Genomic DNA, 27,639 nt, shown 5'->3' on the forward strand with positions numbered 1-27,639 from the left:
TCAGCTTCTGTAACATCTCACAGCTTCTCCATCAGCTGCTCTGCATTTCATTATGAGGTGCATTCACTTTCCCCAGGAGAGTGTGGGAAAATAGAGTCTCTATAGGAAACCCTAACATATGATCCCTGATATCCAGGTTAGAAGAGTGCTTAGATTGATCAGAAAGAGCTGAACTAGTTTGATCTAAAACACTTCTTTATCAAAGTCTCCTCTTTACAGTAGAATATATTCAACCATTAGCAGGAGGCAGAAAATCCCAGGTTGAGTGAAGGCAGCACAGGTGCAGGTGGTTAATTGTTCACCCTCTCCTCTCTGTGTGACCTGACTCACTTTGACTTTCACACGTCATTGAACACTAACTAAACCAGATACACAGACTCATTGTGACCCTGTATTGACTGTGTTTGGGGCCAATCAGCATCACTTCTAGATTGTGGATATCCATCAGATGGTACTATTGATATGTTCAACAGTGATAAACAGTGAATGAAAGCTGCTTCAACTGTTTACTGTTATTAATAATTAAACTTCACTTCCCTTATTAAGAGATTTTATGAACTCACCTGTTCACTGGTGTTGTGGATTATCCTGCAGCTGCTCCCAGGGTTTTCTCCAGTGCTGTTGAGCGTAGGGGACCCCAATGTTGTAGTGATGGAGCCCCCTACGCTCCGTTTTCAGCAACGTAGGGAGATTTTCTGTTGTTTTTTCATTTTTTAATCAATACTATCGTAATAATTGTTGCACACTTGGACACAAAGGGACTTCCAGATGTTCACGGGTTGTTTAAACTTATTTTTTAATCTGAATAATCCAGAAAGACATACATCAGCCTCACCATCTATTTAATACAGGCGATCTGGACGGATGCTCCAGTCTTTACCTGAGGACCCCTGCAGCCCTTTAGCTGCCCCTGATGCTGCCTGTGTGTATGTAATAACTGTCCATGTATATAAGCTCTGAGGAGAGCAGACAGTCTGTTCTCCTCAGATCTTACAGACTGGAGAACACCACCATGTAGTAGTTTTCATTAAAATCCTACATGTCCCATGATTCTTAGCTCTTCTCTGTAGTCCTTGTTCTCCTGGGACGTGTTTTAAAGGTGTTTCTACTGTCGTAGCTGGTCTGTCAGTCTCTCCTCTCATGATGAAGACCAGGGGTGGAGCAGCCATTTATAAAGTTTATTAAATTAATTTACTAAAACCATGATAAAGCTGGTTTTAAGTCAGTGATTCTCAACATGTGGCTCTTTATGTCTTCATTTTAATTATTATTTCCCCAGAAAACCTTAAAAAGGGAAACTTTTTAAACCCTTTTTTTTAATCCTTTTCTTTGGCTGTTTTACAACTTCCTTTGTCCCATTTTTGTCACTTTTCCAAAAAAAAAAATAAATAACACTTTTTCTTGTTTTTTCAGATTTTAGCTTCTTTTGCCAAAAAATATCTCTTTGTCCTATTTTTGGTCCATTTTTCTAAGTTCTTTTTGACACTTTTATTCAATTTTTGTCTATTCTTTAACCATTGTTAAGCACTTTTCATCCAAATAATCAACCTTTGGCAAAATAAATAGCACTTGTTTACTTTTTTCCTACATTTTGCCTCTTTTTGTTCCACATTTTGCTCATTTAAGCTACCTGTAACCATTTCATACCACCTGTTTCCTCTTTTTTGTCATTTTTTTGCCACTCTTGACTGTTTTTGGTCCATTTTAGTCACTTTTCACAATTTTCTTGCCACTATTTTGCCACTTTTGGACCATTTTTTACCACTTGTTATTCATTTTTCATCACTTTACTCATCACTGTTAACTCTTTGTTTACCTTAGTCAAATGGCTGGCTGTGATTGGCTGATCACCATTCAATCAATCTAACTGGATCAATACATTATCAACAATCAATTCCTCTGTAAAAAGTGAGGGAGATGATTTTTAGTTTTAATTAAAGTGGATGATGTAAAAAAGACAATTATTCTGAAATGTGTCGGTTTCTGAACCATTTTATTGTTGATGTAACAAAGATCTTAGAACTCTCACATTAACAAATAAATAACTTTGATCACCGTGCTTTCCTTTTGTTGTCATATTGGAATAGTTTTTGTAGCGTTACACAACAGATGGATTCACTCAGAAAACAATATACAGATATATATATATATATATATATATATATATATATATATATATATATATATATAATCTGCTGTGCTAAAAATATTGACCCCCTAAATATAACCTTTTTGTTTTAGTATTTATTACTAACACACAACTACAGAGATTACACTGAACTAGAAAAATAACTTTTTTTTTTTAGAGAAACAAGAGAAATATCTTTTAAAATATAGCTTGTTTAAACAGATTGAAATATATATTGTTTAGTGCATGTTTAATAGTTTTTTTTTACTTTATTAATATAGTTTAAGTGAAGGCACAACACGTTTTTTTTTAAAGAAAAAAAACTTTATTCACATTGTTCCATTATTACAAGGTTTCAAACAGTTTTAAATGAAACTTTAGCCTCGAGGTGTGGAAATATATTCAAATGTGAATGACTATAAATAATAATAATAATAATAATAATAATAATATTAATAATGGTAAAAAGTAAATAATTCAGGGTTTTAAAAAGTAAAAAGCCTAATTCAACATCTCTTTCTTTTTAAAAAAAACGTCACTTCCGGTACGTTTTTAGTGTGCTAGCACCATAGCAACAGCATAAAGCATGATTATTGTTTCCGAAACAAACAAATAGATCCTATACATAAACTGAATAGATACTATATAAGTTAAGGATACATTTCTCACTAGTATCCTTTACTACAGAAGTGTGAAATGCAGGACCAGCAGACTCAAAAACTCCTTCTTCCCCTCGGCCATTAGACTCCTAAATAAGTGATTGGAGTCTAATGAACTATTCATTCCTTTATTATTTATTCCTTTATTACTTAGGCATTCACTGGCGGTCGGCAAAGCAAGAATTTCATTGTACAGGGAAACGTGTTTCTAACTGTACAGATGACAATAAACACTTTGACTTGACTATTTCTCACAAAGAGAGGAAGACAGACAGGGGAGACGAACAAACATGAATGAGATGAACTGTGTGGAACATGTTGTGAGTGTGTGTAAGTGTGTAGTTATAGAAGTATGTATGTGATCTATTGTGGATGAAGTTTGCTGATGAAAGTTCATTCATGTACCTTGAAGATGATGTCAGGGTTGGACCTGGAGGTGCTGTTTGAAGAAATGCAGCAGGACGCGTTCACCGTTGAGTTCTGTTGCGTTTCAACAGAGTATAGCCCCTTCAGCCGATCCAGGCGGTTCTGGCCTTCACAGCTGGGTTAGAGAATGGCTCGTGGCTTACCCCAATGGGTCGCGGGCCGGGCTTCTTTCGGCTGTTACGCACGTCACTAGATGCTGGATTCGTCCGAACCAAGCAGTTGTTGATTCCAAAAATCTAACTGTTTCAACTAAAAATAAAATGAAATAAGTGAAAAGGTGGGGAAGGGAAACGCGTTGAGTATGAAACGCCAGCGTCCCAAAACTGAAATTTTGGGCGGCTTTCTTCTTTTAAAAGGTTATCTTTGGGACTTGCCTCCCAAGAAGGAAACTTCGTTGATTGGTTTAAAGTTGCCAGCATCTCAGCTGGCTGCCCTTGGCTGTGTCTGGGGTGTGTGTTTATGTGAGACAAAGACAAACAGGAGGGATGATTCCTCGATTTACACATAAACCATAATAATGAGTTCAGCATATTCAAATAATCTTTTCAACATCATATCTTGAAATATCATGTAATACGAAAGAGTTTGATACCAAACACGACTGGAAAATAGCCTAGGATCACTTTAGGAACCGGTTCATGAATTTTACTTGTAATTACTCATAAACATAAATGTCAAAAATCATGTTATGCCTCTTCTTTACTATATGGTTGCAGTAGATACCTCAAACTTTCTTTGTTCTCCCTTCTTCACTGGGACACATCTCAGAGAAGAGGCCTGGAAAGTGTCCTTCTGTGACATCTCACCACAGGGGGTCAGTGGGACAGTTCTGTGATCTTACAGCATCCCAAAGGTATCTGTTTGTAAAGGAGGGAGAAGACGGATGTTCTTCCCCCGTGTGGAGTCGTAAAAAGAGTTCGTCCTGAATATTTCAAAGAGTTGAGTCAGTCTTTTCGGCTACGGTATTGGGTTCAAAGGCCGCATAGTGGATTAGCTATGCACTTCAAAGTTGCGGAGGCAGTTATTGTGTAAACAGTTTGTGATAAAGAAACAGGCTCCTTGGTTAATTCCTGCTAGGAAGAGGGTCTTTAGACTTGATGTGGTTTGGTTCCCTACACCCACATACACAAAAATAAAATGTACCACAATTATACTCAACATATTTTAATTCTTTTTTTTAATTCAACTTTTATTTCATCACAATCCAAACACCAAATGTGAAACTTCTTTAATAAAATGTTTCCTCCCACTGTTGAGAAACATACATGTTAGGTTGGATGGAGTGCGTAGCCAACCTGGAGAAGTGAATGGTTGCAGAGAACCATTGAATCTATTGTTGGTGAGACTTCATCATGACACTGATCATTCACTTTGATTGACAGGACAGATGATCAGAGGTGCTGAGTTTTTACCACCATAGTTTAAACCAGGACTAAAGTATGGGTGTAGTTTATGAGTGAAGCAGCAGTGAGTGAAGGAGTAGATCAGAGTTGCAGCATCTACATCATAAAAGGAGACCACACCCTCCTCATAGTCCACAAACACACCCACCTTCTCAGGAACACACTTCAGATGAAGAATGACTGGAGGATCTTCACATGCTTTATACACATTTCCATCTCTGAGTGCCACAGTCCATAAACCATTCTTAGGCGTCGCAGCAATATATTCCTTCCTGTTGATGGATTCTTTAACCACTCCTAAATCCCAGTCAGTTTTTCCTTTAACCTGAACCTCAAAGTAAAATCTACCTGAACTGAAATTCTGCTTCCCTAAAACATTAATATATTTAGAAAATCTCTTTGGATTATCTGGAAGGTTCTTCCACACGTCACTGCAGTAAACTTGTTTTCCATCATCAGACAGGACAAGGTAAGGATTAGCTGTAAGAGGATCAAGAGTCACATCTACTGCAAACTGCTGCAGCCTCTTCATCTCTAACATCTTTATCGTCATCATCTCGTCACTGAGTGTGTCCTCCAGCTGAGCCACAGCTCTCAGCACAGTTCCTTCATATGATGATGGATGGACCATGACCTCTGTCCAGTCCTTGGTGGCTGGAGGAGCTTTCAGGGAGCAGAAGTGTTGGAGGAGGTGGTCTTCAGAGTGGGAGAGCTGCTCCACCTCAGAGCTTCTCTTCATCAGCTCAGAGATTTCCTCCTCCAGCTCTTTGATCAAACCTTGAGCCTCTCTCTCTTCTGCTTCCTGTTGCTCCTCCATTGTCTTCATCAGCTCCTTCAGGCCTCTTCGAACAAGCTCCATCAGAGCAATGAACATCTCCACACCTTCAGCTTTCCCTCTGTCTGCTGCTTCCTTCCTGATCCTCACTGACTCTCTGATCTCCTCCAGCTTCTCTCGTCTCTTTTGGATCATCTGCTGAAGATAAACTTTCTTTTCTTCAAACAGATATTCTCCCAGAGGGACTAACTGGTGACTCCTGTGCTCCAAAAAAGAACACATCAAGCAGACACGTGTCTGATCGCTCAGACAGAACAGCTCCAGAGGTTTGCTGTGCTTTGGACACATCCTGGTTTCCAGGTTCTCCACAGGCTCCACCAGCTGATGTCTTCTCAGGCCTGATGCTGTCAGATGAGGCTCCAGGTGAGTCTCACAGTAGGAGACCCCACAGTCCAGGCAGGACTTCAGGGCCTTTACTTTGGTTCCAGTGCAGACGTCACAGGGAACTTCTCCTGGTGCTGCTGCTTTCTTCTCAGATTCACGTCTGAACTGAGAAACCATCTCACGCATCATAATATTGACCTTCAGCTGAGGTTTAGTGCTGAACACCTGATTACACACGGGACACCTGCTGGTGGTACTGGTGTCCCAGTGTGTGCTGATGCATGTTTTGCAGAAGTTGTGTCCACATGGTGTGGTGACTGGATCAGTGAGCACCTCCAGACAGATGGAGCACAGGAAGGGATGTTCAGACGTCCCACTGCAGGCAGGAGACATGTCCACAAACTGAGGGACAGAGACAAGCAGCACATTAACAGGACACTCATTGTTGTGGAACGTTCCTTTACTAATGTTTCTGAGTCCATCTCACTGAGATCACCTCTAGTATTTAGCATTGATTCAGTCATCCTGTAGTAATGTGGACAGTCGGCTGTGCCTCAGCAGCTGAATGTAAAAGTGCAATAGTTTGAATGTTTAAGGTTCAAATTAGTTCTAAAGTTCTCTCGTATTGACACTGGAATTTTTCTAAATTATAGGTTAGGTTTTTTGCGCATTTTATTTTAATGTACAATCTTTTTTCTTTAAAATAACCAATATATTGTGTAATAACAGACTGAAGTTTAACATAGCACAAACCTTTAAAGTCTGCATGGACCACACACTACATTTAACAGTGATTTTGTTTGGGAACAAATTAAATTACTTTACTTGTAACTTATAAATACACGTAATTTCTGTGCAACTTGTGACTGAAATTCACAAGTTGTGATTAATCGTGATTATTTAGTCAGATTTGCAATTGATTGGATATTTTTTTAATCCATTCACGGCTAATTTATATTAAAAAAAATACGTTTCCCATGAGCAGTAGAGACCTTTCTTAGATTACATCACACATCACATGACTTTTAGTGGTGGGTGGTAGATGATGGAAACCAATGGCAAACTGTTTACACATTTAATCTCTAACCTAGAAACTGGTGAGATATATTTGCACTTCAATCCTGTTTTTTTTTTTTTCAAAATGAACATTACATTTATATCAAACCTCATTTGGACTTGATAAAATGAAAGTTAAAGATATGGAAAACGTCACGTTACCAAGTCTAAACTTTAGTTCAAGTTATCTTCAATGTTCCTCAAATAAAGATATCTATGTAGTTGTAGATATCTGAGAAGATGTTTGGACTTGGCAGAAGTAGAAAGTTATCTAATTCTGTTTGTTTTATTCATTTTTATATTAACTCGTCACATTTCCTGAGATGCAATTGCCGTTTGCTAAAAAGCAAGTGTTGATTATCTAAAAAAGGAAACAAATGGTTCATCCATTCCTAAGTCAAATATGTTGGTTTGTCATGTATGAATATAATTTCTCTTTAACTAAAAAAAATTGTTAATCTGCAGAATTTTTCAGTAGAATACTGGATTACAAAAATATTCAATAGCTACAGCCTTGAAACATATTGTATACAATTATATATAGCATGTTGTTAGACGTGAATCCCTGTTTTAAATGTTAAGAAAGTGAGCTAAATGCTAAAAACAGCTAGAAAATCATAACTTACCTTTGACGTTAGATGTCCCATAATTAAGCCCTTCAATGTTTAAAGGTGTTCCCAAAAAAAGCAGCAGAGCAGCAATCCGTCACTTCCTTTCAGCAGCTCAATTCCAATGTTTCCTCAATTTACAATTTATATCTTGGGATAAAACAAAGTAATGATCACATGTTAAATGTGTCACATTAAAATTAATAAATACTTGTTCCTGTTGATTTGAGGCCAGTGAAATATGGGCCTGTCATAATACATAATAATAATAATAATAATAATAATAATAATAATAATATGTAGCTTTACATGCAGTGAGACATTCCGTTATAGTTTCTGATGTATATATTATATGCCGCTAACACACACACACACACACACACACACACACACACAGTATATAATGATTCAATTCAGACTAAATGTTAAATGTTAAAATGAACAAATTTAAAATGAGCTTTTATGACAAAGTCGTTCCAAAGATTGTTCAATATCAGCTCATTCACACAAGATTATTACTAAATATGTAAACACATTTAGATTAAAACAAGCAGTATTTACTTTCTGGATTGTGGGAAATCACAAAATTAGTCATTAAAGTTGACATTATTATTAGAAACTCACTTTGGTCTCCAACGTTGCTCACTGATGACATCTGCTGGTCAACGTTAATCTATATTATTAAAGCTACTTTAGTCGTTTCTGACGGTGCACGAGGAGATTCTGTAGAATGGTGGAGATTTTACAGCTTTCATCTTAGCCTGAGTTGACATGACAACCTGTCAACATTGAGCTTTCATCTTAGCCTTAGTTGCTATGACAACCTGTCAACATTGAGCTTCCATTTTAGCCTAAGTTGACAAGACAACCTATCAACATTGATCTTCCTTTTTAGCTTGAGTTGCCATGACAACCTGTCAACATTGATCTGATCAAAGCTGCCTTTTGTGAATAAATGTGTGTCATATTAACATAGGAAGATCAAATATATTAAATTAAATAATGCAAACACACACATTTTACTCCTCATAGTGGATATACTGTATGTATAGACTGTTACATCAGGCATAATTACTACCAATGAGGGAGCGTCTTATACAACAATAGAAAACTAATGAACATTTTATTTACCAGGGGGCGCTGTTGGCCAAAAACTTACATATAAGTCGCTTCATTGTTTAAGTCACAGAGGTGTAAAAAGTACTGATATATCCTCAAGTACAGGTACAAGTAAATCATACATAAAATACTCAAGTACAAGTAAAAAGTAGCTCAATTAAATAGTATTCAAAGTCAAAGTTACTAATTACTTTCACCCCCACAGTTATTGTTGGTTCCCTTACATACAGTAAACATATCATGTAGAAACCAAAAAAGGAAAAAAATGAAATCATTCATAATTGGAATCTAATTTATTTTCCACAAAGGCATCTGTATTAAATAAAAGGTTTGTCAAAAAGGTAAATTAAAAAATAAATAAATAAATAATGGCCGTCTGCTGGGGTCTCGCACAGGGGGCTCTCTGGGCCCTCCCCTCGGGGGGTTGGGTGCTTGGGTATGGGTGGGTGGAGGGGGCGGGATGCTGGCGGGGGGCCTTATGGTTGGGTGGTTGGGGTCGGTGGCGGGATGCGCTGGGTGCTCGGCTGCTTGGGGCTTCTTTGGATGTGTGTGTGTGGGGGCTGTGGCTGCCTCTCGGCCTGGGATCTTGGGGGCGTCTGGGGGGCTGCTCGACCGTGGGGGGATGGCCTGGGGCTCCCTGGCCCCCGCTCTTTCTGCTGGCCTGGCTGCATCTGCAGGCCCGGGGCAGTTCCTGGGTTTGCAGTAGCGGTTTTTGCACATATACTGGTCTATGATGCACTGGCACGCCTTGGGTTGTGGGATAAAACTCATACTGGGTTTAACTTTAGATGCGTTAATCCAAAATACCTGCTTTGGGTATTTCCACTCATTCGTTCCCCCTGTCCACAGCCACCGGCTTGATTGCACAACATAATAAGCACAATATGTTCTACAGAGTCACATCTCACCCTCACTGTGGGATAGTCTATTCTTTCCCACCCTTTCTATTTCCTACCTTGAGTCTCTCCTCCCTGCTCCCCCCCTCCCCCTCCACTTAGGTGTAACACTGCTCTCCCTTTTTATATCCTCCCTATAATAAAAGATTTCTTACCCTTCCTTAGGGAGGGCTGGTGATGGTCACAATTAAGCAATACATTAAAATCAATTTATTTTATTGCAATAACAAAACATGCATTGCTGTCTCATAATGATTGCACTTCTTGTAGTGTTGACCTTTGACAGCATGTGCAGACAAGGAAAAAAAAAAAAAAATCTGGTTGGTCGGCTATGATGTGATGCATTTGTTGTTGTCTAGTCATTTCATTTTTTGTAGTTTCACAATGTCTGTTGATCATTTTAAAACAGAAAATAATTTACTCAGTAGCGGTTGGGTGTAGAAATGTAATAAACTACTTCTTTTAAAACGCACTTGTACAAATAAAATTAGTGATTTAGAAATATACTAAAGTACGAGTACCCATCAAGGCAACATTTTTAAATGAAAAAGGCATGACTTATATTACAGATATTACAACAGATACACACTTTCACTGTGTGTATCACTGTCACTGTGTGTATCACTGTCACTGTGTGTATCACTGTCACTGTGTGTATCGCTGTCACTGTGTGTATCACTGTGTGTGTAACTGTGTATCACTGCGTGTATCACTGTCACTGTGTGTATCACTGTGTGTGTAACTGTGTATCACTGCGTGTATCACTGTCACTGTGTGTGTCACTGTGTATATCACTTTCACTGTGTGTATCGCTGTCACTGTGTGTATCACTGTGTGTGTAACTGTGTATCACAGTGTGTATCACTGTCACTGTGTGTATCACTGTGTGTATCACTGTCACTGTGTGTGTAACTGTGTGTGTCACTGTGTGTATCACTTTCACTGTGTGTATCACTGTCACTGTGTGTATCGCTGTATATCACTGTCACTGTGTGTATCACTGTCACTGTGTGTATCACTGTGTGTATCACTGTCACTGTGTGTGTAACTGTGTGTGTCACTGTGTGTATCACTTTCACTGTGTGTATCACTGTCACTGTGTGTATCGCTGTATATCACTGTCACTGTGTGTATCACTGTCACTGTGTGTATCACTGTCACTGTGTGTATCGCTGTATATCACTGTCACTGTGTGTATCACTGTCACTGTGTGTATCGCTGTATATCACTGTCACTGTGTGTATCACTGTCACTGTGTGTATCGCTGTATATCACTGTCACTGTGTGTATCACTGTCACTGTGTGTATCGCTGTATATCACTGTCACTGAGTGTATCACTGTCACTGTGTGTATCGCTGTATATCACTGTCACTGTGTGTATCACTGTGTGTGTCACTGTGTGTATCACTGTCACTGAGTGTATCACTGTCACTGTGTGTATCGCTGTATATCGCTTTAATTTAATTTTTCTTTATTTAAGTAGGGACAATACATATTAATGAACATTCAAAAAAAAATGTAAATATGCCAGATTGTAGCCATCGGCTAATTTCCATCTGCTGTCCCTAGACAGGCTGATGTAATAAAATGTTACACTTAACAATAAGACATGGCAAGACACAAAACAATATATAAAAAGATTACATACAGGACAAAAAAAAAAACAAAAAACATAGGGATCATAGAATACAGTAACATTTCATGTAAATGGAACACTGGGACCAGAACAACTACACATAAGAGAAAAGACAGGATGCTGTGGGGCCAAGAAATGTACAGGGGAAAGAAAAGCAGTTCACTTCCACATAGTCAGGGTTGGTCAGTCACAGGAGTGCAACAATAAATTTACATTATCATAATAATTTATTTAAAGTGCCACTGTGCATTGCAAAGAGCCCTGAATTGCCTTTTAATAAAAGAAATTTAAAAAAAAATAATAGTTATAATAATAAAAATATATATATATTTAAAGTGCTGTAGTGCATTGCACACAGCCCTAAGGTGCTTCTTTCTAAGATTTTTTTTTTTTTAATTTAAAGTGCTATAGTGTATTGCACACAGCCCTAATTTGCTTCTTTCTCCAATTATCATTATTATTTTTTTTTTTTTTAATTTAAAGTGCTACAGTGTATTGCACAAAGCCCCAAGGTGCCTCTTTCTCCAATATCTGTACTTAAAGTGCAACAGTGCATTGCACGTAGCCCTAAGATGTACCATAAACATATTAGTTCAAATCACTTGTGGTCACAAGTCTGTGTTGAGCTGAGCCACTCCTTTAAATGACTTTTAAAAGTGTTAAAGCTGGGGGCTTCCCTCACTGTGGTTGGTAAACTGTTCCACTGAACGCTGCCTTTGTAGGACAACACGTTTTGACCAAAGGTAGTTTTTCTCGCAGGCACCTGACAGTCACCCCTGCTTATGGCCCTAGTGGTCCTCGAGGCAGTCTTCATGTATTTAATGTAATTATTAAGAGGCGGTGGAGCCAACCCATGTAAGCTCTTATAAATAAAACTTACATTTTTGAATTTTATGAAGTTCTCAAAGCTCAGTAGATTATACTTTGAAAGAATACTGCAATGGTGGTATGTAGATTGTTTTTTGTCTAGAATTTTCAAAGCTTTTTTATAAAGCCTCTCAATTTGTTTTAGAATTGTTACACCTGTCAGAGACCAGCTGGTTATACAGTAGCTTACATGGGAGAGGATCATACAGTGCAAAAACATCATAGCAGCTTGATTAGTCATTGATCTTCTTATATGGCTAAAGTTAGACAAATTGTATTTAATTATTCTTGTTATCATTTTGACATGACTCTTGAAGGAGAGTGTAGAGTCTAACAACACTCCTAAATATTTAAATTCCTTCACTAATTGCAGTTCTTCATCTCCAAAATACACATTGGAGCGGGTAATATTGGAGGCCTTTTTAGAAAAAAACATACAGAGTTTTCTGTGTATTTAACTGGAGACAGGAAGTGATGAGATAATTCTGAATGTGAGTTAATGTTAATGTTAGAGTTTGAGCTGCTTCCTCAGATGTTTTGGCCTTGTATAGATCACTGCATCGTCGGCATATAGTTGCATGTCCACACCCTTGCAAACATCTGGCAGATCATTAATGAAAGGTGACTGTGTCACTGTGTCACTGTGTGTATCACTGTGTGTGTAACTGTGTGTATCATTGTGTGTAGCACTGTGTGTGTAACTGTGTGTATCACTGTGTGTGTAACTGTGTGTATCACTGTGTGTGTAACTGTGTGTATCATTGTGTGTAGCACTGTGTGTGTAACTGTGTGTATCACTGTGTGTGTAACTGTGTGTATCACTGTGTGTGTAACTGTGTGTATCACTGTGTGTGTAACTGTGTGTATAACTGTGTGTATCACTGTGTGTATCACTGTGTGTATCACTGTGTGTATCACTGTGTAAAACAGCTGAGCTACAAACAATAATTATTTGTTAGTTTTTCATCTTTTGACCACATGTTAAAATGGCACCTATATTTAGTACCAGCGGGCCCAGGAATGAGGTGGATCACAGTGACAATAGAATAAATCAGCTCCATTCTGTCTGAATGTATTTCACAATGTCTTTGTTTTATATTATAATGAGATTAGCCTTTGACCCTAAATATGCTGGGATGGATGATGATGTATTGTTTTCACAGACTCCTACTCTCACCTCTAGTCAGCATGGCAGTGAGGACGATGTCACAGGCCCAGATATCAGCAGATTAAGCTCTGTACTCTGATTGGCTGAGAAGCTCTGGGGCCACATATGGAAGCGTCCCACAGAGGCGACTCAGTAGACGCTCTCGCTCTTTGAAACAAAACATGGTGGCGAGGCTGAAGTCGGTGAGCTTCAGATTATCAAAAAAACAAGATAGAATTTATAAAGAAAATCTTTAGAATGTTCCAGTAAACTCAGGTCTGACCTCATCGTTATCGTTCAGCAGAATGTTCTCTGGTTTATGTCACTGTGTGTGATACCGACACCGTGATGGTTCTTCTGTAAGAATAATAAAACAGAACTATGATTTACATAACTGAACCTTATGCACTTTAACAATGACAGATGTTTGAAACCTGTGTGTGTCTCTGCCATCCCAACATCTGGCTCTTTAAATAATAATAATAATAAAAAAATTATCACAAAACAACAAAGGCTAAAGTCAGGTTAGAATAAACTTATCAGTAAAGAGACAAAATGATACATTTAGTTTAGGTTGATTCACCAAAATGGTTTTATCCACTAATAGAGGCAATTAAAAGAATGATAAATGTGTCCTAATCAAGTGTTAGATTATCTGCATCTAAAATCTACATTGTAGAAAAAAAGTTTGTTTAAAAAACAAAACAAAAAAAACCTTCAAAATCATCACAAAAAATCTTTAAAAAAAAGAAAAATAGCAAAAATTAAAAGAAAAATCTAAAAAAAAAACACCCCAAAAAACTAAAAATTGTAAAAATATTTTGAAAAGAACAAAAATAATAAAAATATACATAAAAAACAAAATATGACAAAAAACCTGAAAAATCTGAAATAAAAAAATTTTTAAAAATCTAAACCCCCTCACAAATTAAAAATGACAGAAAAACAACAGAAACTCACAAACTCCACATAATACTAAAAATTGTAAAAACACAAAATAAAAAAGCAAAACAAACAAAACGTGTAAAAAACAAAATGACAAAATAACTCAGTCTATATATAGGCTTATTGTGCACTTTTAAAATATAATTGTTTTTATTGGATTCATTGTTGTTATATTTTAGGGTCCTTTAATTTAGTTTTTATTTATTTTATTCAATTGTAGAATATTCTTTCTTTTCAGATTAAAGCTTCACTACCTGATTCTTGAACCAAACCGTGAATCCCACCCCCCACTCTGATAATCCCTCCCAGTCTCCTCCTCTCACGGAAGTTTACAAAATCACGCAATAGAGCTGAACGTGCACTACCAGTAAAACACGTCGCTACGCAAAAGGATGCACATAAAATATAGTAAAATAGAACATTAGATTACCTGTCTAGAAGGAAAACAGCCGCTTGCGCGTCCAAAGTTGGTCCAAGACTGAAAACAGTTTGCACCGTGCACACGCTTCACTATATATCACAGCAGCCAATGAGGAGGCTCCTTCGTGGGCTCTGCTCACCCCTCCTTTCTCTAAATCCTGTGATTGAAGCTGGAGGGGGTGACCGCCAACATTTTGTCTTCTAGGGTTTTATTAACTAAATAATTAATTATAAGGCACAGACTGCACGCAGACGTATGATTTTTTCATAAATTATTACTTTTACTATATACAATATGATGCTAATAGGAATCTTTTTTTTAATTAAAGAAAATAATTTGAGTACCCCAGCTTTAAAGCTCATGTAACCCATTGGTCAATAATAAATGGGCCAGTTTTTCTCATACCTACTGTTTGCTACTGTTCACTTAATCAAGCCTTTTCTAACATTCCACACTATAAAATGTAATATTGTGGCTGAGATGAAGTGAAACACAATACAAACAATCTAGAGGAGACTAAAGATGCAGCAGGTCTATGTGTTACTGATTGGGTCAAACAGCTGTCCTCCACTGCAGTACTCCAGGAACAGATAAACCATCGGCCCTTCTTTCTGATGACCAAATAATCGGACCATGTTTGGGTGGTTTAGCACCTAAAAGAGCAGAAAATATCAATAGAGATAATAAAGTACAGTAATACACAGTCAGTGTCATTGTCTGGCAATAAGTTGGCAGAACTACAAAGAAAGCTATTTGTTTAAGAACATATTTGCTCTGCTTACTTTTCCTGCACTTTAGTTTTTAATTCTTTTTGGCAGAATTTTGTTACGTTGTCATGGTGAATGCTTACAAGACTTTAATATGAATTCATGCTTTATTTTCCTTTATCCCAATATCCTTTAGGCAATGTATGTATAATACATCTGATATTGTTTAATAGAACACTTTACATTGATTTATTGATTACGTTTGTTGAAAAATACATGAGAAGAGGACCTTGAAAAAAATAGCAAATTAAATCACAATCATCATATTGAGGAAAAAAATAAATAATCACAATTAGATTATTTTTCAAAAATATTCATCCTTGCTAGCATTAGGAAAACCTTACATTATTAGCAGCATCGTGACCAACTCACCTTGTGAACACAAACCTCCTCCTTCACATTGTCTGCACATTCTTTGGTCTGTGAGGTGTTGATCACTTTCACAGTGACCTCCTCCTCCATCTGTCTGTTACCCAGCATTCACTCTGACAAACACCAGAGAAAAAAAAAACACAGATCAGGCAAGATGAGCAAGGAAATGAAAAGATTGTATTTTATTTCCTCCAACACAAATACTGGAGAGCTGTTTGTTTTTTGTAACCCATGTGAACTAGAGGCCAACTTCCTGCCATGGTTTTATTGTGACGAGCCCGCCCTACACCTTTAAAGTCCCTGGCTCCTCCCCCTTCACTCTTGTTTGCTCCACTGAATGCTGTGATGGCTGCTCTCACTGTGGCGTCTGCATGGTCGGCTTACTGATGGAAAATCACCACTGAAACACAACCTTCATAAGAAATACCTGGATGAACATCTTCTCCTAGAAACTAGATATCTCTCCACTCACCGGTGAGTCGTTTCACATTGTACTTCAATGTGTTTTATTAAGTATTTGGCGGATTTGTGGTGTACCAGACTCCATTGAAATTCCTGCAAAATTAAGCCACCATTAGCTGCGGAACACACAGGGTCAGTCTGACCATTTGCACTTTTATTTAAGTAATCCTTTTATTTTCTAATTTATAATCAAAGCCGAATTGTTAAATAAATAGTATTATAGTAAATTAATACTTCGCTTTTTGTAGTTTTGATTGATTTTGACCATTTCTGTTACTTTTTGAAAGAAATGCCCATTCGGCTATGTGGTCTTGAATAGGCTTTGACCTACTGAATGAGATGATTTATTTGAAGAATCTATTTAAAACATGCATGTTTAATTTATGATATGACTTAGCTATACAGCTAATGATGTTGATTTAAAAGTGCACTTTATTCCTTTTGATCTCTGAAAATATAGAATGAAGCTTCAATTTGATTTACCTTGATATGGATTTTTCTGCTATGATTTATAGCATTTATTTATAACTGTTTATTTAATTAACAATGACAAATTGTTTAAATGTGCTAAGGTGAATGTATTTTCTGTTTTAAAATATACTTAAGTTAATTCCTGTTTGACTGATTGTTGTTGGCCTTGTTTTATAGGTCAGGTTTTTATGTTAGTCCTGGATCACCTACCACTCTCGACCACTAGATGGCGAGTCACCACCCAACCACCGCTGCATCGCGGTAGGAATATTTGATCTTTTTGTTTCCTCGGACACTCAGACCTAATACTTGGAATATACCCTGGGGACCTTTTCTGTTTTGTATTTTTTCCCCCAATGCGAAAGAACTTTGCGAAACCCTTCGCTTTTGAACTTGGCGAAATCAAACAAACTGAACTGAACTCACCAAAGGAAATGAACCTTGAACTGAACTTTGACTACAAGTTTTGAAAGAAGAAAATATTGTCTTTGTTTTGTAATTGTATTTTGGTTGTTTGTTTATTGCCTATACCTGATTATTAATAACAACTAAATAATATATATCAATATAAATTGACTCCAAATATCTTTAATATATATAATAGCTTTAATATACATATACTAAAACGAAATCCTTGTGTCTGTGTCCAATTATTCACACACCTTGGCTCTACAGCCGAACCTATTTCTGTTGACCTTTTTCGCAGTCAGTTCCTGAGCCCTAGTGTGTTATTGATTTGTTACATTTTGTAGAATGTCACACTGATGACATGAGGTGGTTCGAATTTTAGACTGGCATTCATTTTCAGTTTCTTTGTGTCCTTGTCTTTGCAAGAAAATACGTTTTTTTGTCATCAATAAGTACATATTTTCAATTTAAAAAATAAAAGAGAACATTTTTACATCAGTGCAGGAACAATTAGTTTAAACTGGCCAATCATGGGCATGACATATTGTGAATGTGGTTAAATTTGCAAAAATAATCATGAAATATGGTGAAAATAGGTTAAAAATGACAATAATGGGTCAACATATGCAACAATAGGTGGAAAAGTGGTGTACAGGGTTTAAAGTGCTGAAAATGTCTTGAAATCAGAACAAATGTTCAGAAAAGGCATGAAATTTGATGAAGTGATAAAAATGGGGATAATGTAGCAAAAATACATTAAAAGGAGCAAAAATATGGCAAGAAAAAATTGATGAAAATAGGTTAAAATATGGTGAGTTTGGTGTAGTTGTAGAAAAAGGGTAAAAATAGGCAAAAATGCGCTCAAATTGTTCAGAAAATTAACCCTAAACCTTTTTCCTTGTACTTGAGTTTTGTATGTATGATAGATAATTTTATTGTCATTCAACATAACATCAGAGATGAACTGCAGAACTAACTTGCGTTGCATTTAGCCACAACAAAATACAAGAATAAAAACCAAGAGAGAGAAGGATGCTGATAAATATATCAGTGCAAAGAGAATATGTCCAACAGTTCTTAATAGGTAGATAGAATAAATAATATTAAGGTCTGTTTATGACTTACTTGTACTTGAGTACAATTTCAATCAAGTAACAGTACTTCTACTGAGTAGATAATGAGTATTTTTACACCTGTGATGGTGGGAAAGGCAGAGAGTGGTGAAAAAAAGAATAATTCTTACTCTCCATGAACTCCTTCTCCTAAAGTCTGGACCAGGTCCTAGTCCTGGACCAACGGCACCACCATGCTGAGGACAGAAGGACAGCCTGAGGTAGACTGATACACTTCATATACACACTTCATATGAGAGCAGAGCTCTTCTTCTTCTTCGTCTTCGTCTTTTTCTTTTTTTTCCTTTTCTTTTCTTTTTTTTTTTTTTCTTCTTTTTCTTTTTTTTCTTCTTTTTCTTTTTTTTTTTTTCTTCTTCATGTGTGAGGAGTGATATTGATAGTTTATATTTCTGTGCTGTGTCACTTTTTTTTGTCTGCCGGCTTTGCCTGGGCGACAGGCCGCTCAGATGCCGTCATGGCTTCTGGCGTCCTCACACACCTGTCACAGAAGCACGGCATCAGAGTGGGTGCTGGCTCTCCGTGCAGTGTGGAGGACGTGGCCTTAGCGGTAGGGGACATCAATGGGCACGGCGCGGTGAAGTCCGCTGCTCGGATGAATAAGACTGTGGTGTTGTTTGTGGAGGAGGTAGAGCAGGTACAACTGTTAGTGGAGAGTGTTATTACTGTTAACGGGTTGTTTGAGCAGGTCACGCCGCTGTTGCAGCCTGCGTCTAAGATCACGCTGTCAAACGTGCCACCGTTTATCAGTGATGAGTTCCTGGTGAGAGAGCTGTCACGCCACGGTAAAGTGGTGTCGCCCATCAGGAAGATGTTGTCAGGGTGTAAGTCATCGTTACTGAAACACGTTGTCTCTCATCGCCGCCAACTTTCCATGATCCTCAATAACAGGTTGGAGGAATTTAATTATCGGTTCATTGTGAAGATCAATGGCTTTGATTATATGTTGTTTGCTACCTCTTCCCAGTTAGTGTTTCAGCTGTGGGGTGGAGGGACACCTCATTAGAGCATGTCCTGATCGTGCAGGTGGAGCTGCGCACGTCTCGGCCATACCGGCCGAGGCGGCCGAGCCTCGGGGCCTGGCCGACGAAGCGGCTACCGCCGCCTCTACTTCCGGGCAGCCCGGTCCGACTGCGGGGAGGGGAGACACCGATGAGGGTTTGGAGCATCAGGTGGAGGAGAGATCGGGTGTCGATGATGATACTGAGGTGTTGGGTGAGGTGGAGAGTGAAACGGGTAAGGATGATGATAAGGGACTGGAGGTAACTGAGATAAGGGGGGAGATGGGTGGAGACAACAGAGAGGCAGGTGAGCAGGGGGAGAATGTAAAGGTGATTGATGAGATGATTGTTGATCTTAGTGAGACTGGTGGGGCTGTGGGTGGCCTGGTGGAGAGGGAGGAGACAGGTGTAGTTGGTGAGACAGGGAGAGCGGCGGAGGGTGTGCGTGAGGAGCGCACAGTTACTGAGGCTATGGTGCCTATAGATGAAGGTGTGTCAGAGGGTGCTCCTGTAGTGGAGCGGCTTAGTCAGCACAGGAGTGTACTGCCAGTGCTGCTGCTGCTGTGTGCAGCGCTGGATGGGTGAGGGCAGGGGTGAGTGAAGCAGTCAGCAGTTACAGTGATGAGTGTGTGTCTGACAGTAGTGATGTTTCTTACACTCTCTCTCAGACAACAGTCAGCCAAGAAAACAACTTTTATTCAGAGAAAATGTTTAAAGCATTCCTGCAGCAGACCAAAGGCATGAAAGGACTTGATTTGGAACAACATTTTCCCGATAAATACATTTTTCATAATTCAGCAAAACACATCATTAAAGGTAGAGCTACATCAGATCTGACTGAACAAGACATTTTCAGACTCAAAAAGCAGATGATTAAAGTTAGAAAACAGCTTAATTTATAGTTTATGATGAGGATTTTTGTTGTTTTTCTCTCCTTTTTATTTGGTTCAGGTTTTTTTCTTTTATCCTCCTCTTTTCTTATGAATTCTTTTAGGGTGGGGTCATTAAACATAAATGGGGCGAGAGATAAAAAAAAAAAAAAAAAGGCACTAGTGTTCGACACAGCATGGAGAAAAAACACTGATGTGTTGTTTATGCAAGAAACACATAGTGATGACTGTAAAGAGAGAGACTGGGTTAAAGAATGGGAAGGGGAGGTGATCCTGAGCCACAACACCACGTCCAGTGGTGGAGTAGGTTTCATTTTCTCCAGGACTTTTATTCCCACAAATGTAGAGGTTGAGCATGTGGTAAAGGGCAGGTGTCTATTGGTTAAAGCCCAATGTGATATCCACACACTGGTCTTTGTTAATATTTATGCTCCAACAAACGGTTCAGAGAGGAAGAGCTTTTTAGAAATAGTTAAAGCGAGGTTGGATCGCTGTGGCCTGGAGGAGTTTTTATTCTTGGGTGGGGATTTTAACTGTACTGAATTTGAGTTTTTAGATCGTAATCATGCAGAGCCACACCCGGCTTCCCAGCGCGTTCTGAGACAGCTGATCAGCACGCATGGCCTGGTGGATGTGTGGAGGAGGGTACACGCAGACTGCAGACAATATACTTGGTCCCACCTGACAGAAAACAGGATATCATCAGCCAGGCTTGATCGTTTTTACTGTTTTAAACACCATTTTAATGTTTTTAAGCGCTGCGACATAGTGCCAGCTGGTTTTACTGATCATTGTTTGGTTTTGTGTCACTTTGCCATGAAAAACATTCTACCATGGAGTGTGTACTGGCATTTTAACTCAAGTTTGACATTTGATAAAGGTTTTAGTGAGATTTTTAGTTTTTTTTGGAACACCTTTAGACATAGGAAAGCTGTGTTTAAATGTCTTAAGCAGTGGTGGGACTATGGCAAAACGCAGATTAAACTCTTGTGCCAGCAGCATACACTCAATGCCACACGTGATGCCTGTGGGTCTATAAAGGACCTGGAGACTGAGATTGTGGAGTTAGAAACTAGTTCTTCCTCTGGAAATCAGGGGGGCATTGAAACCCTCAAATCTAAAAAAAATGGCTTTAGCCAACCTGCTGGATAATAGGATACATGGTGCACTGGTTCGGTCCAGGGTTCAGAACATCACAGATGCCATGGGACCGAACCTGACCACAGGGATCCTTTCCCGGAAATCCACATCAGTCCATTTCTTGGTGAGCTGACCGGACCCCTTTTAAAAGACTGCAAGGACACTGACCTACACACCGCTGGTAAGACTTTTTTTTTCCAAAACTGTGTGAAGGCGATAAATAAAAAAGGGCTGTGTGACAGAGCACCCACTGCATGGACTGATAAACTTGGTGGAGATGGACAGGGTCCACAGTGGAGGGTGCTCTACAAACTCCCCCTCAGGAAAAGAACAGCCGACCTTCAGTGGAGAATTTTACATGGTGCAATTGCTACTGGTGCTTTTGTTTCTATACTTAACCCTGCTGTGTCAAACCTGTGTCCCTTCTGTCTCGCCCGTGAAACAGTTTTCCATGTGTTCAGTGAGTGTAAGAGACTTGCAGTGCTCTTCACTCTTTTAACAGAGATTTTTGGTTTGTTTGGAGAAACGTTTAGTGAGAAGAGTTTCATTTATGGTGTCGTCTACAGGAAAAGTCATCATGAAAAAGGGAAGCTGTTGAACTTTGTTTCTGGTGAAGCCAAACTAGCTATTTATGTAACACGGAAAGACAAAGTGGAAGGTAAGCCAGCTCAGGAAGCAGCCATGGTACTCTGCTGCAACATCAGGTGCCGACTGAGACTAGAATTCAGTTTTCATAAGTTTACAAACAATTTTGATGATTTTAAGAACATTTAGTGCTATGAAGACATACTCTGCACTGTAATCAGAGACAAACTGAAGTTTTCTAATATTCTCTCATACTAAATGTCTCACTAATGTATTTTTGATTTTATTTATTTTCTATTTTATTTTTTTAAATTTATTTATTCCTTTTTTCTAGGTCTGTAAATGTGAAGAAGTGCAAATGATGTAATTGTAAATAAAGTGTTTGTAAAAAATAAAAAATAAAAAAAAAATCTTCCTCTTCCTCCCAGTTTAACGGTAGTCATCATCCAGCTCTGTCCGTCCTCCATTTCACTGCTTTGTTCCTGACTCTAGCTGGTTGCCAGATACAACCGACGATTCCCTCCATGAAATATGTTGAATATCCACAGAAATGCCCCAAAAACCATCCGTTCATCATCCAAATAAAACATAAATATCACCTTTAACCAACGTTAAACTGTTTAATCACTAAGTTAGTTATTTTATGATCTCAGAATCAGCGGGAAAATACTCAACCTGGCAACCACTCAACTGTTGCGCTGACGTCACAATCAAGTTTATTGATAAACCAGTCAGAATAAATGTGTTTAATGGTGATAAAAGAGTGAATAAAGTAGTTACAGCCTGAAGGATTTGGTCTGTGGATGATTTAATGGATTTCAGGAGAAATTTTTTAAGTAAAACATAATTTATGATTAAATTATGATGGTTTGTTCTCTGACACAATAGAAACATATCTAATGAATACATATTTAATGAACAGTGAGAGTAAAGTCACTGTAGATCACATTAAATCCACAGTTGCTTTTACTTTATTTGAAAAAAATGTTTATTAAGAGAAATAAATTATTTAAGCAGACATTGAACCATAATGTTTTTCTTCTTCCTTTTAATTATACTTTAAAAGGTATTAACTCTGATTTTAGTGAAAATATTTGGAAAACAGATATTTAATATTTCAATAAAAGCATTCTTATAATAGTTAAAGAAAAATGTTGTTATAATAATTGTAAAGCACTTATAATGTTTGAAAATTGCCGTTATGTTGTTTGAAAAGTGTTGTGATGTTTTAAGAAAAGCACTGTTTTATAATTGAAGAAAAGTACTGTTATATTTGAATAGCCTTCATTTTCCATTATGTACAGTAAGTTACACTGTTTGTTCAAAACATATTTTAAAACCAGGACCTGTTCAGATGTGAACTTTAGTAAATAAATGTTTATTCTTCTGTTTTCCAGTTGTGTGATTTGTGATAAATCTATATTATCTGGTCATATTTATCAAATGAAATAAGCATCATTTACATAATTATCATCTCCATAATTCATGTAGTGACCTGCATAGTGGCCTCATCATAGAGTCTAGCCAGGATGACAAATTCTTTTTCTGTTGTTCAATTCGTCGCACAAAAGTGAAAAGGGCTGAGATCGACATGTTTTGGCCAACTTGTCATCCAGTTCTGCTGCTATGGCACCTGTTGAGTGAGTGCCCAATTAATATCATCCATTTTCTACCCCACGTAGCCAGTTAATAATGTTAGGTAAAAATTAATCTACAATATGCATGCAGGACATAATCATTCATACTTAATTTGACTCAATTTACCTTTGATGAGTTGCGTAGTTTTGGTTTTTCCAGCAGAGTATTTTCGTGCTATAGCAGAACCTGGGAACATCTAAGCTACACACTTGTTGAAGTCGTCACAGAAGGTGACAGCAACGTTGTTTTTAGCACACAGCATTGCCATTTTCACCTCCGCATTACTGACCTCATCTTCCTCTTTGGGATTTCTTGTCACAAATGCTGACATCCCCTGAGCATGTTTCTTTGCCTCCAGCCGGCACTTGTGCTTAGTGGATATTTCGTGTTGATTTACGTCGCTCCTTCCTCCGTGGGCGATGCTAAAATCGCAGTTGCAAATCAAACAGAACCGGTAATTGGAACCCATCCTGCTCTTCTTTATAAAAGTAAAGTCACTGTCCCATCTCTCAAGGTATTTACATGACTTTTTAGTTTTTTTCGCCGGAGCGCCTTCTTCACATCCATCCATTTTCCGGGTTTGTTCCCGCTGTAGGAAGTTGCATCTACTCTCGCGAGAAGTGAACTGCAACCTAGGTCACGTGAGGCGGCAGTTCTCGCGAGGTTAGTGATAGCGTCCAGTTTGGAGAGGCGGACGAATGTTTTTTATCTATCTTTTAATGATGATTACATTAAAATACGGGATTTTTACTGGGAAAATAATACGGGAAGGTGGCGGGAAACGGGTATAAAATACATGAGTTTCCCGGCCAAAACGGGATACTTGACAGGTATGATACATTAAATATCACAAACTTAGTGTAAGCTGTCTTGAACAAAGTAGTAGTAGTAAATAAAAAGTCAGTGTAAATAAGTCACTTTAAAAAGCTGGAACAAACCTCCAGGTTGTTGAGGTAATGAGGTTTAAACCAATCACAGAGTTCCTTTTACTTAAATCAAGTTTATTAAATAAAAGAATAGATATCTTGTTTGAAAGAATCCTCACAAGTTAAGAAATGTCTATTTAATGTTATCCAAATCACACAGTTGATGATAAATTAAAGATGTTTACTGTTCAGAATAAACACTAGTGCAGAAAGCAGAAAAAACTACCATATTTCTCAGACTATAAGGCACACTTAAAATCCTTTAATTTTCTCAAAAAATAGACAGTGCACCTTATAATCCGGTGCACCTTATATTCTGAAAAATACAGTATTTCAAAGTGTGTACGTCACTAACTCACTGAGTGCAGTGATAAACATGCTTTCAGACCTAATCCTATTAATTAATACCTATTTGAATCACAGTCTGGCGGCTAACAAACACATTAGCATGTGATTAGAAATGAAAGATTGGGGAATTATCAGCGGTAGTGATGTCACTTCTCTCTGGGTCCGTGTACAAACCGGAGCTTTGCTGTGTTTCAGTTTTGAGCTGATACTACTTTTGCTCCCTCAATTTACATGATAAAAATTACACAATGATGATAACAAATGCAACAAAAGTCTCAATTTAAAAAAAAGGAACATTTATTGAAATTAATAAAGGTAAGGTAGAACAACAAGTAAAAAATATTTTAACTGAACGTCTCATTTCAGTTCAAATATGAACATTTACCTTCAGGTTTGAATGAATATTCAAATTTTAAGAGACAATGCCTTTGCTTGTGTTAAATAAAGCTGAAGTTTATTCAACCATTGAACATACAGGGTACAATAAAAGCTACTGTACTGACACAGGCAGTATTTCCTCATTGTTTCTTTAAGAAAACGTTCTTTAAAAAAGAAAAACCTCTGAAAGCTTTGTTTTTCTCCTATTTTTCCACTTCTTTCCATTTTGCTTCATCCTACTCTGGAAACTCCCATTGATCCAGGCTGATAGGTGTGTTTCTGTACTCAGCCAGAAGATATGTGAGTAATAAAACAACCTTTTTTATGTATTTTTGCCCAAGATGTGATTGATAAAACTTTGACCATGTTCATTTTGTTTTCTTACTGCTAGATGTTAATTCCTGAAATCCTGTCCATCAGGGGAACATTTCCAGTCAACAGAAAGGCCTTATTGCTGCCATACAGCTACAGGAACACAACAACTACACCCACTGATCCAGCTGAAAGACTTTTAAAAAATGACTGTCTGCCCATGGACGTTTAGAGGAAGTGACCTCATTTGTTCTCTGGATCCTGACATTACTCACAACCATCAATCTGAGATGAAAACACCATATTAAAGCTTCATTGTTCAATTAATGATCTTGAAAATAAAGTCAAAGTTCTGTGGAAAAGTGAAAGAAATTTGATACATTTATTTTATTTAAATTGTCTTTTCATACAAACATTACTCAGTAAACTAAATTTCAGTTTGTGAGCAAATGTTTATTGAAAATTTCATAGATTTGTATTCTTAACATTGTTAAAACATATACCCTTAATGTGCCCTAAATGTATTTTAAAGCAGGAGTAGTTATTTCCTGTATTGTAATACATAGTCATACATTATAATTTAATTGTCTTTCACAGTGACAAAATAATTACTGCATAAGTTTATTATATGAGAAAATGTTTAATTGATAAATATTTTTACAGCATGCTTTAGAGTGATCAACTCTTACTGTAACTTGTACGTTAATCTTCCTTTACCGTAAAGGTAGAAACAGTGTTAATGATGGTAATATTTTGACAAGACCGGGAGTTCCTAAATGTAAAAGGTCTGGATAAACACTTATTCTAACAAAACGGTTTACGGCAATGCTCTGGCAACCACAGCTGCCAGTTTTTTATTTATTTTATTTATTTATTTATTTTTTTTTTTTTACAGTGTAGCGTTTTGGTCCCTAAGCTCAAAGATGAACTTTTTTGTAAAGGTGCCCCAAGGGTTAATGAAGGAAGTGGAACAAAATGTTGATGTTGTGCTGCTAGTGATTAATAAAAGTGTCTTTGTGGTATTTTTCTCCTTTGACCTATTATTGTTTTTTTTTCTAAAACTATATTGAAAAATATAAATAAATGGAGTTTATATAATCTATGAGATATGAATATTGGTCCATATCACCCAGGCCTAATGTAACCAAAGCGTTTTATGTTGTAAAGATGATAAAAAGCGTTTGTTCTCCAGTGCCACACCTGACGCTCATTACAGCCTCCTTTTATGGCTGATTAGGGTAGAGACACTCCTCTAGCGCCCTCTGCTGCTGAAATGGCTCCACCACACTCACTCAACCAACACAAATCAATACTTAAATAGTGTTAACAGTTATACTGGGGTAACAGCACTCAACATAATGTATCTAATACAACATTAGCCACCTAACATAGTTCAATGGCATTACATTAGCATTCAGTTAGCATAGCATGCTCCTGAGCAACAAACATTTAAACTCACCAATTCCTTTTCAAACGTCAAGCTCAGCAGGATTAAATGTCTCCTATCCCTGAGGTGGTGAAGTCTGAAGGTGTACAAAGGTTGTAGTGAGAACTAAAGTTGTTAAAAACCTAAAGTAGATGTTAAAGAACCAACCTGTTGTAGCAGCTCCGTGTGTGTGTCGTCACTCTCTGACAGGGAACAAACACAGCTGTTTGCAATAGGTGACCGAGCTACGTGATTGGCTGAACGTAATCTCCCGAGAGTAACGTGGAGTGGAGGAAGTGACGTCACACGCTTTAAAGAAATGAGTTTTAGCAACGGAGAACCCCTTCAAAACCACCCAACTGAACTTAAAGCTTAAATACTTTACACAACTTATTTATTATATTTAGTAAATATAATTCTGTGTCAGTATGAATTACACTGTCAATCCTATATAAATATATAGATTAATATTATAAATATTAATCACATATATAGTTATCAGGGCTACACAAACAGTCTTAGGTAAGGTTTACAAAAGAACGTATTGCTGTTGTTTGTAGGAGGCTGGCAGGAGGTCCAAGGTGCAGGTTCCTGATGTTCAGTGAGTGAGATGTGATCCAGATGTGAGGTGGAGGCTGAACACATTCAGTTGCAGGATGAAGTGTAAAGATGACGGTTGGTAAACTGATGATCTGACATCAAGTGGTAGAATGAGCTGATCTTATACTGTGGAGTGTGTAGGTAGCTTGATTGGAGATGAGAAGCAGCTTTGCAGACTTGATTGCAGACAAGGTGGGTGGAGCCAGTTCTAAGGAAAACACACAGGGAGGAGAAAACATAGACAAAGAAAAATAGACTAGGATCCTCACAGTGACAAATATGTACTGTACATTCAGTGTAGTTATTTAAAGAAA

The 27,639-nt window shown here is 37.7% G+C and overlaps 1 protein-coding gene and 2 long non-coding RNA genes across 3 annotated transcripts; 1 reads left to right on the forward strand and 2 right to left on the reverse strand.

The window, feature by feature from the left end:
* Positions 1-2,223: 2,223 nt before the first annotated feature.
* On the forward strand, positions 2,224-16,830 carry LOC114458592 (uncharacterized). The gene is made up of 3 exons (XR_003673075.1): positions 2,224-2,234; positions 5,678-5,684; positions 16,721-16,830. It is a non-coding gene; the product is annotated as an uncharacterized LOC114458592 (long non-coding RNA).
* LOC114458590 (E3 ubiquitin-protein ligase TRIM39-like) lies at positions 4,388-7,504 on the reverse strand. The gene is made up of 2 exons (XM_028440995.1): positions 7,458-7,504; positions 4,388-6,177 (listed from the first exon to the last, which is right to left on the reverse strand). Exons 1-2 carry the CDS (start codon positions 7,476-7,478, stop codon positions 4,576-4,578), a joined length of 1,623 nt encoding a protein of 540 aa, XP_028296796.1. The 5' UTR covers positions 7,479-7,504; the 3' UTR covers positions 4,388-4,575.
* A 6,410-nt stretch (positions 16,831-23,240) lies between the features above and the next one.
* On the reverse strand, positions 23,241-26,975 carry LOC114458591 (uncharacterized). Its single transcript, XR_003673074.1, has 4 exons — positions 26,894-26,975; positions 26,759-26,822; positions 23,462-23,659; positions 23,241-23,330 (listed from the first exon to the last, which is right to left on the reverse strand). It is a non-coding gene; the product is annotated as an uncharacterized LOC114458591 (long non-coding RNA).
* Positions 26,976-27,639: the final 664 nt, after the last annotated feature.

Source organism: Gouania willdenowi, unplaced genomic scaffold, assembly GCF_900634775.1.
Source record: "Gouania willdenowi unplaced genomic scaffold, fGouWil2.1 scaffold_147_arrow_ctg1, whole genome shotgun sequence".
Classification (NCBI taxonomy): domain Eukaryota; kingdom Metazoa; phylum Chordata; class Actinopteri; order Blenniiformes; family Gobiesocidae; genus Gouania; species Gouania willdenowi.